Source organism: Rhinolophus hipposideros (assembly GCF_964194185.1).
Source record: "Rhinolophus hipposideros genome assembly, chromosome: 22".
In the NCBI taxonomy this organism is placed as follows: Eukaryota; Metazoa; Chordata; class Mammalia; order Chiroptera; family Rhinolophidae; genus Rhinolophus; species Rhinolophus hipposideros.
Genome location: NC_138068.1, coordinates 22501045 through 22514772, shown reverse-complemented (window position 1 = coordinate 22514772; position 13728 = coordinate 22501045). Strand labels below are relative to the sequence as shown.

The window sequence follows — 13728 nt, the reverse complement described above, 5'->3', positions numbered from 1 at the left end:
GGCCAGGCCTGTGGTTTCCTCTGAGTTTTCTCGGCCTCGCTGGCCCCCACCCAGGCTGAGCCTCGGCCACACAGCGTGATAATGAGGGATGAGTCACCGCTGTGGGGTGGGTGGGGGGAGGAAATGAGATCCAGCGAGAGCAGAGATTCAGGGCCTGGGTCCAGCTGGGGAAACTGAGGTCAAAAGGAGGAAAGCCCCTCAGCAGAGAGAGCGACAGCTGGGACTAGAACCCAGGACTCCTGACTCCCACACGAGCCTCAGTTTCCTCCTCTCTGATATGAAAATGACAATCTCAGCTTTGCTCTCCTCTGCCACTCCTAGGGCCATTGTGACAATCAAGATATGAGATTTGGTATTCATTCACCATATTTCACAGGTGAGGAAATAGCTTCAGAGAGGGAAAGTGATGTGCCCAAGGCCACACAGCTAATGGACATGTCCTGGGCAGGAATTCCACCCAAAACCAAGGAACAGGGCTGATCACTGCCTTTACTCCTATGCCCTCCCAGGAGTACCTTAAAAAGCCCTTTTTTGATTCATTAAGTGCCTCCTTTGGGCCTCCCCTGGCCCCTAGGGTTAACAATACAGATGGGGAAATGGGGATTCAGAGAGATTGTGCACCTTCTAAGGGCCATAGAGCACACGTCGGAAAAAGCTGGGATTGCAGCCCTGACATGGGACTGAGTCTGTGCCTCTGCCTGGGCCCTGCCTCGGCCCTGCCTCCCCACTTTCACTAGAGCTCACATCCGAAGAGCAGCCTCAGGGAGGGAGGCCAGGGGGAAAGCTTCTTCACCCCAGGAGCCACCCTGATGGTGGGAGTGAACCCTCAGCTGCTTTGGGCCTGCCAGCTGGAGCCAAGGCCAGGACCAAGGCTCTAGGTCTGGCTTTCTGCAAGTCCCGGGTGCCAAGCTGTGAGGGTCCCCCGCACCTTGCTCGGTGTGCTCTGCCCTCTATGGTGCCCGTCATAATGCCAGTGCTGGAAGTGAACTTCCCTGCAAGGTGCTCTGTGCCTCCTGAGGCCAGGGCCGTGAGGTTCCCCTGCCCAGGTCCTCGGCCTCCCTTTTGGGCTAAGAAGGGTTAACAGTCTCCATGGGACAGCTCCTCCTGGCTGGCTCCAGCCCAGAGAGCGTTCCTCCAAGACTATTTCCTGCCTCTGGGCCTTGGCCAAGCCCACAGTGACCACCCCATGGGTCTGAGGCTGCATCTGGTTTGGATTACACCAGGGCTGGTGACGCTGCCTCTTCCTGTCTGTGTCCAATGGCCTCGAATTCCACCGGCCACCTCAGACCCAACAGGGCAGCAGTGGGAAAAGACCCAGCCAGTGACAGGGCTGCCGTGAAGGTGTGAGTTAGCCCAGGCTGCCCCGAAGGAGGTGCCCACCTGGACCAAGCTCCCGTTCGTACAGCCTCCCACCAGCTTTTCCTTCCTCTACTCTAATGGATGTTGTTTATTGAGCACCAGACACTGTACCGTGTGATTCCATGAATGAATTCATTTCGTCCCCATCCTAGGAGTGAGTATTTTCATTACCAGCATTGCACAGATGAGGAAATTGAGGCTCAGAGAGTTTATGGACGAGTCCATGGTTCCCAGGCAGGAAATAGTGGAGTCCGGATGCAAAGCTGGCCGTGACACATCCAGCCATTTCAGAGCTATTTGTTGAGCCCTTGTGCTGGGCCTGGCCCCATGGTAGAGCCTGAAGATGAATTAGTCACGGTCCCACCCTCAGGGAGTTCACAGCCTCCGGAATGCCAGCCGGTAAGACGTTGGAGATGACAGTGAAGCTGGAAGGACACAAAAGAAGACACCGCTACTCTCTTTCCTCCAATGGGAGTGACAGCCAAGCTGAGAGGAAATAGGAGCAGGGTCTTTCCAGATCAAGTGAAGAAGGTGTTTCCGGGAGAGAGGGTCGCATGTCCGAAGACTTGGAGATGTGAACAAGCTTGTCTCGGAGCATTTCAGTAGGGCTTTTGCATACAATGAAATAGGGACTAAGTCTGGAGACGTTGGCCGGGCCTCAAATGCCAGGCTGGATCAGGGCAATAGGGAGCCATGGAAGGTTTTGAACAAAGGAGGGGCATGGTTAGATCTGTGGTTCAGAAGGCTCCCTGCAGCCAGGGAACTCAGTGAGTGGGAGAGAGAGACTGGAGATCAGGGAAACCTCAAGGGAGGCTGGGCCGTGTCTGCTTGAGAGGTTTTGAGAACTGTGGGGAGAGGAGGAGGGAGACAGATCTCATACACTTCTTGGTAGACAGGCTGATGACAGACTGGGTACAGGTCAGACAGAATGGGGTTCCATTCTACTTGTTTGCCTCTCTGAGCCTCAGAGGTCTGTTTGTGAAATGACGTAATAATAGTACCTGCCTCCCAGAGCCAGTTGCAAAAGTTACGTGGGATGTGTAGATACACGTTGAGCAGCTGGCACATGCCGCTGACCTTATGTTCATCCCACAACTATTTCTCTAGCCCCTACTATGTTCTAGACACTGTTCTAGGTCCTGGGGACAAGCCAGTTGGCAAAAATCTCTGGCCTTATGAAGCTTCATTCTGGCAGGGTGGTGCGGTGGTTCAGGAGGGTTTCTCTGAGGATGTGAAGGGCGTGAGGGAGTGAGCCCTGTGGGGATTAGTGGAAGTCTGTTCCAGGCAGGAGGAAGGCCAAGTGTGAAGGCTATTTGGAGTGAGGGGAGGGCAAGAGGCCAAGATGAAGCCAGGTCACACAGGCCCCTCAGGACTTGGGCTTTTGCTCTGAATGGGTGGGGAGCCCTAGGGGCTTCTCGGAGATTTGATCCATGGTGAATGGTTGAATGGGGGACCATGATTCCACTTGCCCGCTCAACAAACCTTTATTGAGGGCTTGCTTTGTGTTGGTCACCAGGTTAGGGAAGTGGATACGGTGAATAAGGCAGACCCAACCCCTGCCCCCTGCAGCTCACATTCTAAGGTAGAGACACAATAAAAAGTGAATACACACAGAAATGCATAATACCACTTTGCAGCAAGTGCCGTGTGGAGGAAACAAATAGGGTGCAGAGAAGGAGAATAATCTAGGGGCCTGTAATCAGATCAGGAGGGGAAGCTTCCTTGAGGAGGTGATATTTAACTTGGGCTCCAGATGTGGAGAAGTCAGCCAGTGGGGCGTGAGTATTCCCGGTGGAGGGAACAGCAAAAGCAAAGGTGTAGAGGTGGAAAGGCACTCACCAGGGAGTCAGCTGTCATAAGTCTTGAACTTGCAGCAGGAGAATCAGCCTCTCATTTTTATCCAAGAGAGATCAGGGTGCCGTGATAATGTGGTCAGGAAGAGCAGCCCTGGCCTTTCCAGGGGCTACCAGGCAGGGTTCTGGCTGACTCTGGCCTGTTTTTAGCCTGGAACTGTTTCCTTCAGCCCCTCCAGCTCCCTCCCAGTTACCAGCAGAGCAGGAATAAGGGATTAGGTATTCCTGGACCTGGACCTGCGGAGGATGGAGGTTTTGCCACATGCGAAGAAAGGGGGAGAGAGGACTGGGCTGAGGGTATGAGGCTCTCCACTTGGGATGTTTGATGTTCCAATTTCATTCTTGTTGGCTAAATTGTACACATAGTGTGCAGGACCAGGTTTCCCAGCTATCAGTCAAGAAGGTTGGAATCATTGCCCCCATTTTACAGATGAAGAAACTGAAACTGGGAGGTGAATCCACTTGGTCAAGGTCACACAGCAAGGAAGTGGAGATGCCAGGAATTGAATCCAAAGCCTTGTCAATATAAGTCTTCCCTCCCTCTGCAGACCACCCCCCACCTCCATAGCAGCTGGACCTTCCCCTGGGGATAAATCAAGTTAAGGGGAAATGCACCCCCCCCCCGCACAAATATTTATCTATTGTACTTAATAAACACTTCTATTACACTTTCCGTGTGACAGACTCTGTTCTAAGCACATTACTTAACTCATGTAATCCTCACAACCCCGTGGATATAGGTACTGTTTGTGTCCGTATTTTATAGATAAGGGAAACACAGAGAGGGGAAGCAACTTGCCCAAGGTCACACAGCTAGAAATTGATGGAGCTGGACTCTGGACCCAGGCAGTTGGGCTCCTGAGCTCCCGCTCTTAGCCGCTGCACCTCCTGCCTCTGGCAGCCTGGCCTTCAGGGAGGTGGAAGCCTGTGTGGGGAGGAGAGGTTTGGCTGAGGCCTGGATTCCTGGGTTCTGTGCACTCCCAGTAGTCAGACATGCCAGGCTGGCGGACACAGCCTCCCCTTCCTTCTTCCTCATCACCACAGTGGCCTCCAAGAGCCCCGCCTTCTGCGGGAGAGGGGAGAGGGTCTCCCCACCCCTGGCCCAGGCGCTGCCTGGGGTGTGGGAAGGAGTATTGAACTCTGGGCAATGGAATGCCAGAAAGCAGGGAAGGAAGCGGGTGGGCGGAGAGCAGAGCGGAGGGGAGATAAGATGTGGAGGGTGGGGGAGCCTGCTGAGGAAGACCCAACCCTGTGGGTGGGGGTGGCCTCCTCGGGGGCAGGGAGAGCAGAGACCAAAGGACCAGCAGGTGAAGGACTTGATGACGGTCCTTCAGAGCTGCCAACCTGGGGGGGAAGGGGCTGCCTGTGAAGGCAGGAGACTCCCCTTTCCTGGAACCCCACAGGGTAGGCTTGACTTGGTGTAGAGGGGATTCAGAAATCGAGCAGGAGATGTTCTTTCAACTCTAATATTCCAAGAACATGAGCTGGAATATTCAGAAATACCACTGATCCTACCGTTTTCAATTTTGATCTAACAAGGTGACTCGGTACCCTTTTTTGTTCCAACCTGCTGGGAAGAAGGAGTGAGAGCTGGGATCCGCTCCTGGTTTCAGACAAGCCTCCAGTGAGGAGGGTCCTTGAGGCAGAGTCAGATGGGATGGCCCTTGTCCCTTAAGAGCATAAGGCAGCAGAGAGGGGACCATGGACAGGTACAGAAGACAGTTCCGCTCCTGCTGTGTGGCCTTGGACTCGTCACTTTCCATCTCTGGCCTTGGTCTCACCATCTGTGCCTAGGTGCCCTCTCTAGGTTGGCCCAGCTTGGGCATTTTGAATCTCCGCTAAGCACTGTACACTCCCTCCAGGTGGGGGTGGCCAGGCAGGAGCCAGAGGGTGTCTGTTGGTCATGGAAAGAATGTGAGGGCAGGAGGCCCAGTGGGTGGGGTCCCCGGACTGGGCAGCGAGCAGAGGGCAACATGAGATCATGGTGTCTGGTCCCCCTGGTCATCACCTCTGGGGATGGGATCCTCTCCAGGCCATGCCCCAGGTTAGACCCTCCCCTGGGACCCAGTCTCAAAAAGTCAGGCTGCCCCACCTCCACTCCCTTGGGCAAAGGGAGTGAAATCAGGGCCAAAGAGATGGGCACCGATCCAGTCTCACGCAGCGAGTCCAAGGCAGGCACTAAGCGCAGGATCCTGCTTGGGGATTGGGGCTGAGGGCGCCTGTTTTCACTTCTTGACGATGTTGGCGGCCAGGGGAGGATGTGGAGAGGGGGCTCCCGCCCAGAGTGGAGTCTGTGCTCCTGGGTGGAGATGACATTTTTCATGTTCCTCAGGGCAAAGGGTGGGCAGGGGACACAGCTTTCTTCTCCCCAAGCCCCGACCCCAGGGGAGGGCTGGGCTCCCCCAGGCAGGCCAGCCTCCCCATCCTCCTACTAGCTCAGGACACAGGCTGGGAAGGGATTGGGGTCACCAGGTCTCCACAGGAATGCACCACAGGGAACAGTGCCCGGCAGAGGCCTCTTTCCCTGACCCAACTGAGAAAGAACCCCCACCCCCCAGAATCTGCTTGTCCTTGTCTCTATAACTGTCTGTCTCCGTACATCATATACACACACACCCCGAGACATACTGACCCGCACGAGCACACACCATCATACGAACCCACACACACGCCTCCTTCCCCCTCCCCACCCATGTCCTCACACATAGGACCTTTCTCTCCTCCCCTTTCACTTATGCGGCTGCCTGAATGCAACAGGATAGACCTTCTCTCCTCCCCATTGCTAGATGGGTTCCAGGCTGGTGTCCCGCAGACACGGTGGGGAGGGTCCCCACAGCTGGGCAGGCATTTTCCCAACCCCTCCGACCTCAGTGAGCCCCCACCCTGCAGGTCCCCCTTCCACCCTGGCTCTGGAGTCTGTGGGAACCAGACAGTTGGGGCTGTCCAGCCGGGCTTGCTTCCTCCCAGGCCCCAGGGGACCTGCTGAGGGAGGAGGGAGCAGCAGAGACTGAAGTCTGTATGGCTGCCTGCCCAGGAAGGGCCTCTGGAGGGGATGGGGTTGCCTGCACGATGAAGGGGTCTCCAGCCCCCTGGGTGTCACTTCGTGGGACATAAGACCCTCGAGGCCACTACACCAAGGCCAGAAAGGGGTTCCCCAGTATCCCTGGACCTCCTCTCCCTATACACATGATCCAGATGGAGGCTGGGGACTGAGGCTCCAGAAGGAAGCCATTTGCCTTAGAACTCTGGTATGAGAGGGTGTGGGGACAGTGAGATTTCAGGTCCCTAAGTCCATTCCTCTGATGGGGGCCACGCATACAGGCATTTCTACTGCTTTCCCAAGGGGTCAGCTAAGGAAGGCCAAAGGTCAGGGCTCTGTCACTTCTGATCTGTACCCAGGATACCACCCCCTCCCTCCACGATAAAAATGCTTCCTTAAAGAGTTACCAGGAATGCTCAGAGAGCTGGGGGCTCAGGGAGATCCCCAATCCTGTGGGAGATCCAGACAAGAGGATCTGGGCTGCTTTTTGAGCCTTGCAAGGCGTAAGGGGTGCCTTTTTAGCACTGGCATTCCAACACTCCCCCTTCCCTGTCACCACCAGCTCTGCTCCTACCCTGTGTGGCACCCCTGTATCCTCTCTCAAACTGCTGGTCAGGGGCTGAGGGCAGAGCACGCAGATATGGTTTTGATTTCCTCTCTGCCACTCATGTGCCATCTGGAGTCAAAACTGGTGAGCCTTAAACTCCGCGCCCATTTTCACCACTTTAAAATGGGGATACATTTCCGTATCACACCAGCTTCGCTGAAAGGAGATACATATACATATATATATATGCCTGGGACAGAATAAATGCCACTGACGTTCATGGTTATCCTGACCGCTCGTGATGGGGGCAGCTGAGTCGCAGAGTTTGGGGCTGGAGAACCAGCCCCTGCGGCCAGGCCAGCCTTACCCTCTGCCTGGCGTCTCTCTTGCTTGCATCCTCCTCTCTCCCATTCTCTGCTCCCTCTGCCTTCCTGGGAAACTCCCTGAGAAAGTCCCCAGCAGGAGAAGGCCTCTTGTGGGATATTTCCATTCGGGATCCCCCACCCCGGCCACACAACCCACAACCAGAGCCACCCCACACAGAACCAGGTGTCCCGGCCCTCAGCCCCCAACCATGCAGCAAGCTGATCCTCATCATCACACTGCTTTATTGGCCCTGAGAGCCACAGAGTAAATCCCAAGGGGGCCCCGCTTCCCCTCACCCCCAAGTCTGTCCGGAGGTCCTGGGGGCTGGCTGAGTGTTCACCACTCCAGTCTTGGCTTCCTGTCCTGGTTGTCATTGGCTTGCCAGGCCTGGGTCCTTTGAGAGCTCCCAGATCCTAGAGTCAGGCTCAGCCTTGTTGGCAGGGGTCCTGCAGGGACTGCCCAAGGCCAGGCTGGCTTCACTCAAAGAAGAACATTCCTGGCGTCCGGTATAGGCAGGGGGTCAGCCCCAATGGGTAACCAGAGCCTCCCTGGACAGGAAAGCTGCCTGTAACCCAGGGTTCCTTGGGATCAGCTGGCAGGGGCAGCGGGGCCCGCAGTGAGGCTGGAGGGGTGGGAGGTGCAGGGGAGGGGGCTGCTGACGCCAAGAGGTGCTCAAGGCCTGGGTCAGTCCCCATGCAGAAATTCAGGGCCTGCAGCCGGCACTGGTAACTGCTCCCAATGCCAGCCTCGGGGGTCAAGATGGGTGTAGGGGCCTTGCTAAAACCCTCAGCCTCAGAGAAACCAGCAGAAAAGCCAAATGCTGGGCATGGGGAAGACGAGGTAGCTGCAGGGAACTCCCCTGGGCCTGCAGGCTTGGGTGTGGGCATCTCTTTGTGCTCCATGGATGGCCGGGGCCTGACTTCAGTGGTTGCTGGGCACATGCTAGTTGGCAAGGCCCCCACCAGGCCCCCAAAGCTTAGGCCCTTGGCCTCTGGTAGCTCCACTGGGAATGGGCACTGCCTGCCAGTCGTGGTGTCAGAGACTCCTGGGTCCTGGCTGGTCACTCTGAGGGGTCCACGGCGTGCTTTGGCAGGGCCCTTGGAGCCCCCAGCACCTGCCCTCCTGGTGAAGCGTCGGCGTCGGCGCAGAAAGCTGCCGTGCTCAAACATGTCGTGGCAGTCGGGGTCCAGTGTCCAGTAGCTGCCCTTCCCTGGCTTGCGGTCATCGCGGGGCACCTTGACAAAGCACTCATTGAGTGACAGGTTGTGGCGAATGCTGTTCTGCCAGCCAGGCCGGTTGTGGCGGTAAAAGGCGAAGCGGCCCATGATGTAGCGGTAGATGCCGCTGAGCGTGGCTCGCTGCCCTGGGGAGCTCTGGATCGCCATGGCGATCAGGGCTATGTAGCTGTAGGGAGGCTTGGTTGGCTCTGCCGCAGGGGCCAAGGGTCCCGGTGGGGGCGGCTGCTGCATGCTGGCTGGGCTGGCCGTGCTGGCCACACTGGCGGCTGCTGGGACCACAGGGGCCAGGCACGGCGTCCAGGGCTGGTGTCCGGCACAGCCTGCCTGGGCTGGTTAAAAGGCCCACACTGGCCCAGCCTCCCAGCCTAGAAAGGCAAAAAGGGGTGGGCCCACCACGCTGCCCTCCCTTCCTCTCTGGCCCCCCTCCTTCAAGGCCCAAGAGGGGCGGGCAGGAGAGGCCAGGATTGGGAAGCTGTAAGCAGCTGCCAGGGGTGAGGAATTGGGAGGGAAGGGACTGAGACCCTCAGCCCACATGTGCTGGGTGGTGTTGGCTGGGGGAGGAACAGGATGTGAATTTGAGGAAGACAGAGATAGAAACAAAAAGAGATAGAGGCAGGGATGTAAAAAGAGAGAGATACTGAACAAAAGACAGACAAAGAGAGGTAGAGACAACAAAACACAGGAACATGCAACGAGAGATAGAGGCAGAGATAGACAGAGACAGAAAACACAGACACGCACACAAAGATGCACATAGTGTACAGAAAAAGAATCACTGAGAGAGAGAAATAAAGAAATCTACAGAGATAGAGAGGAAAAGGGAGATACAGAGAGAGACATAAGTACAGACACAAGAGAGGGAGGGGCCGAGAGACAGAGAGACACTCATCTCTGATGAGAACCTAGAGAGGTAGAATCTAAGTGCTGAGCTAGACACCTGGGAGTCTCCATGAGAAAAGCCACAAGGGCCTCTCAAGTCCTCACCTCCAGTTCCCCTTTTCTCCTCTCCTCCTCCCAAGTCTGTGGCCTACTTCTCTTCCCCGCAGTGCAGAGCCTTTGAGGTCACACTATTCCCGGCCCTCCTGGCACCAGGCTGTATGCAGGGCTGGGCACCTAGGATGGTGATGAGAGCTCGCCAAACTCAGTCTGCTGAGCCCTTGCGCCCTCTAGCGACTAGTATGGGGAGGACAGCCATCCTGACAGACATCCCCCACTCCCAAGAAGTGCCTAGAGCAAGTCCCTGATCCAGGCTGAGCTTCAGTTTCCCATCTTTAAAGTGGCATTGGTGACTCTTCAGCTGTCCGGGCTGTGGTGAGGAGGCAACAGGCTCCCTTACATGGAATCCAGCATCCTTCAAGAGCCTAGCATAGAGTAGGACATTGCTGAGGACTCTGAACTGAGGCTTCCTGCCAGCTGCAGCCTTGGGCCAGGAGTACAGCAAAGCCCAGGACAGAGATTCAGGCCTTCTGAAGGATGGGTCAGCCTCCTCCATGCTTTCTCACCTACAAGTAATCAAGTCAGAGGGCACCTACTGTGTGCCATTCTCCATGGTAGGCCTGCTCACCTCCCCTCTCCACATTTCCTTTTCAGACCAATGCTGCTCCAGAGGCCTTCATAGCTTCTTTTGGCTAGATTAGGAATCTGAGGCTCAGAGAAGTTAAGTGACTTGCCTAAGGTCACACAGCTAGTGAGTGATAAAGCTGGGATTTCAACGAGGATTCTGTAACTCCTTAACATTACTCTTCCTGTGAGGGGCAGGGGTAGAGGACAGTCTCTAGGCTCCCACTGTAGGGACCATGTTGTTTTGCTCTATCCCCAGTGTCCAGCATTGTCCTGGAACAGAGATGGTGCTCAATCAACATGTATTGAATGAAGTAAAAAAATATGTAGATCCAATTGACTTCTGTCCTTTGTTGAATCATGCAATTTCACCCCATAAAAGAAGCTTATTAATGTTATCACTGAAAGAGATTTATTACATTGCCATTTGTCGGAGGAATCCTATAAAGTCAGAAATCAGAAATGGAAAAAAGGTCTGCTATCCGGGGCAGAAAACCGTGACTGACTGACAAGGCAGGGTCAACTGCCTTCCTGGCTGAGGGGCTTCCACCCAATTCTCAAGGACTCCCTACAACTTATAGTTTGCAAATGTTGGCAGGGCTTGGGGCGGTGGTGGACTCCTGGCTCCCACTTCGGCTTCTGCCTTCGTGCTCTGTTTGGGGGCCTGCCTCAGTTTCTCCAAAGACAGTATGTACCGGTGCTGTTAGTTCAGTGGTTAGCACCCAATGTCCTGGGTTCAGGCCAAATCCTCTGTTTTGGGATTTCCTCCTCTCCACACATATCCCCCCAAAAGGAGAGGGGGCACTAGATGACCCTCATGGTAGGTGGGAGGAAGGATCTGGAAACTCAGCCCCTCAGAGGCCCGGCAATTCTGTTACTAGATGACCCCACTCTAAGCAACCCTGAGGATCTATTTGTCAGTAAACTCAGCTTTCAGCAATGCTTATAATGAATCGATCACTCGTAAGGTCTGCTTTAGGCAAACTGTTACAGGCATGTTGGGCTCTCAACAAAAAGATGAAGTCTTGCTTCTTCTGCCCTAATTGCTGTTTTCAGAACCTCAAGGTCAAGTTCGGTTTTCACCTTCTGCCCCAGGCCCAGTTGCCAGGCCAGCTGCCTGGGTGCTGCTTTCCAGGGCTCCATCTTGGCTGACAGGTTGAAGGTCACAATGGGTTTCTGCTCTCCCAACACACCTCGGCAGTGGGTGGGGGGAGGCTCCAAGTCCACTGGCTCAGTTTGGGCAGGGTTGGGGTGAGGTCCGCACCCTATGTATGGGGTGCTGACTTTAGAGGGTAGGAGAGGAGGAGGTGGTTGCTTAGGGCTGACCCAGCTGTACCATCAGGTGAGTGACACGTTTGAGCTGAGGGACTGGGAACCTGCAGCTGCAGGGGCACTGTGGCTGTGGCGCTTCGAGTGCAGGAGGAGCTCTCGGGCGAAGACTGGCTCCACCTGCAGGGGATGGAGTGGGGGGCAATGAGCCAACTTTCTCCATTACCAGCCCCCTGTCTCCTGTGGGAAGTCACAACCCTGGTGACAGCCGCCTCCTCACACGTAGGGTTACACAAACCAGAGGGTCATATAGCAGGTCAGGGGCAGAGCTGGGACTAGAGGGAGCTGTCAGGGGCTGTCGGGGCCCAGAGGGTGTGGTTCTCCGGGGTAGATGACTCACGTGGGCCATGATGAGCCTCTCCTCAGGCTGGTCTGGGGGCCCCGGGTACTCCTCGCCAAAGCACAGACGGATCTGGTACTCAGGTTCCGGGCAACCATCCTGCAAGTGGGCCCGCAGTTCTACGGGCACAGAGACTGTAGAGGCTGAGCCAAGACAAAGCATCCCACCTGGTGCCCACCTGTGCTCATTTCCCATGTCCACATCCCCATCGGGCACCCATTCCCTAAGCACACTTCCCCATCTCTATGCCTGTCTTATGTCCCACGTCTGTGCCCACTTCCAGTGCTCATGCCCCATGCCTTGTGCCCCATGCTCACTGCCCACACCATGCCCATGACCACTCACCTATGCCTATCTTGTGCTCAGTGCCCTGGTGCCCACCGTATCCTATGAAAACACGTGCCCAGGTCCTATGCATATGCCCCACACCCAATGCCCCAAGCCTGCCCTGTGACTACACCTCCCATACAGTATTTCCATATCTGTGCCCAGCCATCCTTATGCCGGTATTTGTTCCCACTCCCAGTGTGTTTCACGTCCTTTGTTTTGATGTCCACCCATGCCCAGAATCCTTAAGCCCATTCCCCTGTGCCGACATCTTGTGTGCCCACTCCCTTCTGATCACTCGTTTTGCCCACCCTGCGCCTCGCCACTCTGCGCTGCTCTACCAGCGGCCCCACTGTCGCGCTCTTACCCGCAAGGAAGCGGCGCGTGTCCAGCAGCTGGCAGGTGCGCTCGCGCTCCAGTTTGTTGGGCTGTGTCCGGTGCGGGGCCAGCGGGCCGCGCCAGTAAACGCGGCCCTGGCAGAGGCGCTTGGCGAACACGCCCTCGGGCGCCACCCACAGCAGCACGCCGCGCTCCAGGTGAGGCAGCAGGCGCTGCAGCACGAGCGCTTCCGGCGGCGGCTCGGGGAAACGAACATGCGCGACTCGCGGGGGCGGTCCCAGCAGGCACTCGGAGGTGGAGGTGGCGCCGGCTGCCCGCGCGCTCAGTCGGCAGCCCTCGGCCGTCCGCGCGACGGCTTCGCGCACCAGCTCCGCGCCGTAGAACAGCCGCACGTGCAGCCAGCAATCTGCGGAAAGGGGGCAAGGGGAGCTCAGAAGGCTGCCTCCTTTCCCTGCTACACACACAGCAGGGCAAGGGACCCCGAGGTTCCCCTGGCTCCCATCTCGGGAATTTATGACATTTCCTCCCAATAAGTGATAATAATTCTAGGGGTGGTGGTGGTGGTGGTAATAATTGCCGCTTCCACTAAAAACAAACTGGTAGTTGAGCTTCAGAAGCATAGGGTCCAGGGCCCTCTGTACAATGGGGGCATGATGACACTGAGGCCCTCTCAGCCCTAACTTCTGAGATTTTAGGAGCTGCTTCCCAGCAAATAACAACAACCACAACAACCACAACAACACAGCAGCCTCCCATGTGAGAAACCAGCAGTGTGCTCAGTGGGCAGGCCCTTGGATTCTAATCTCTCACTGCTACTGAGGAGCTGTGACCTATTAGTAACTCTCAGGTTACTAACGGTGTGATCTTGGGCAAGGTTCTTAACTTCCGTGTCTGGCTTATGCATCTCTAAAATAGGGGTCAAATAGGGTATCTCTCAGCTCTGGCATAAACTAAGCCCTCAACACATGGTGGCTGGCATTGTTATTGGGAGTCTGGACCGGGTGCTTTGGGTGGGAGACAGAGGCTAGCTGGCCCCAACCACGGCCCTCCCCATACAGCACAGCAGTCAGAGGGGAGGGCCTTCAGATTTCTTACCAGGGTTGCTGAAGTTCTCAGAAGGCAAGGGGCTCCAGGGGTGTGTAGGGTCTTGAGCCTGGTACCCTGGGGAAGGAGGGGTAGTAGTCAGGTGCCACCTCACCCTGGGTCCCTTGACCCCTAGATCAAGGTCTTGGAAGAGGATGGGAGGAGACAGGGGTGGGTGAGGAGAGCCAGTCCTTACTGTGGTCAGCCAAAGGGCCTTGGAGCAGGGCACCTGGAGGCCATGATCCCTGCTGGGCCAGCCTGAGGGGCTGCTCCTTGTCCTTATCTTCTGTGGCTAATCCAGAGCCAGCCTGAGCATCAGGAGAGAGGGCCATGAGGGTGGGGGAGGA

The 13728-nt window shown here is 56.2% G+C and overlaps 1 protein-coding gene across 1 annotated transcript; it reads right to left on the bottom strand.

Moving 5' to 3' along the window:
• Positions 1 to 7394: 7394 nt before the first annotated feature.
• On the bottom strand, positions 7395 to 12652 carry FOXS1 (forkhead box S1). The gene is made up of 4 exons (XM_081033764.1): positions 12327 to 12652; positions 11633 to 11751; positions 11244 to 11412; positions 7395 to 8727 (listed from the first exon to the last, which is right to left on the bottom strand). Exons 1-4 carry the CDS (start codon positions 12552 to 12554, stop codon positions 7642 to 7644), a joined length of 1602 nt encoding a protein of 533 aa, XP_080889890.1. The 5' UTR covers positions 12555 to 12652; the 3' UTR covers positions 7395 to 7641.
• Between the last annotated feature and the right edge of the window lie 1076 nt (positions 12653 to 13728).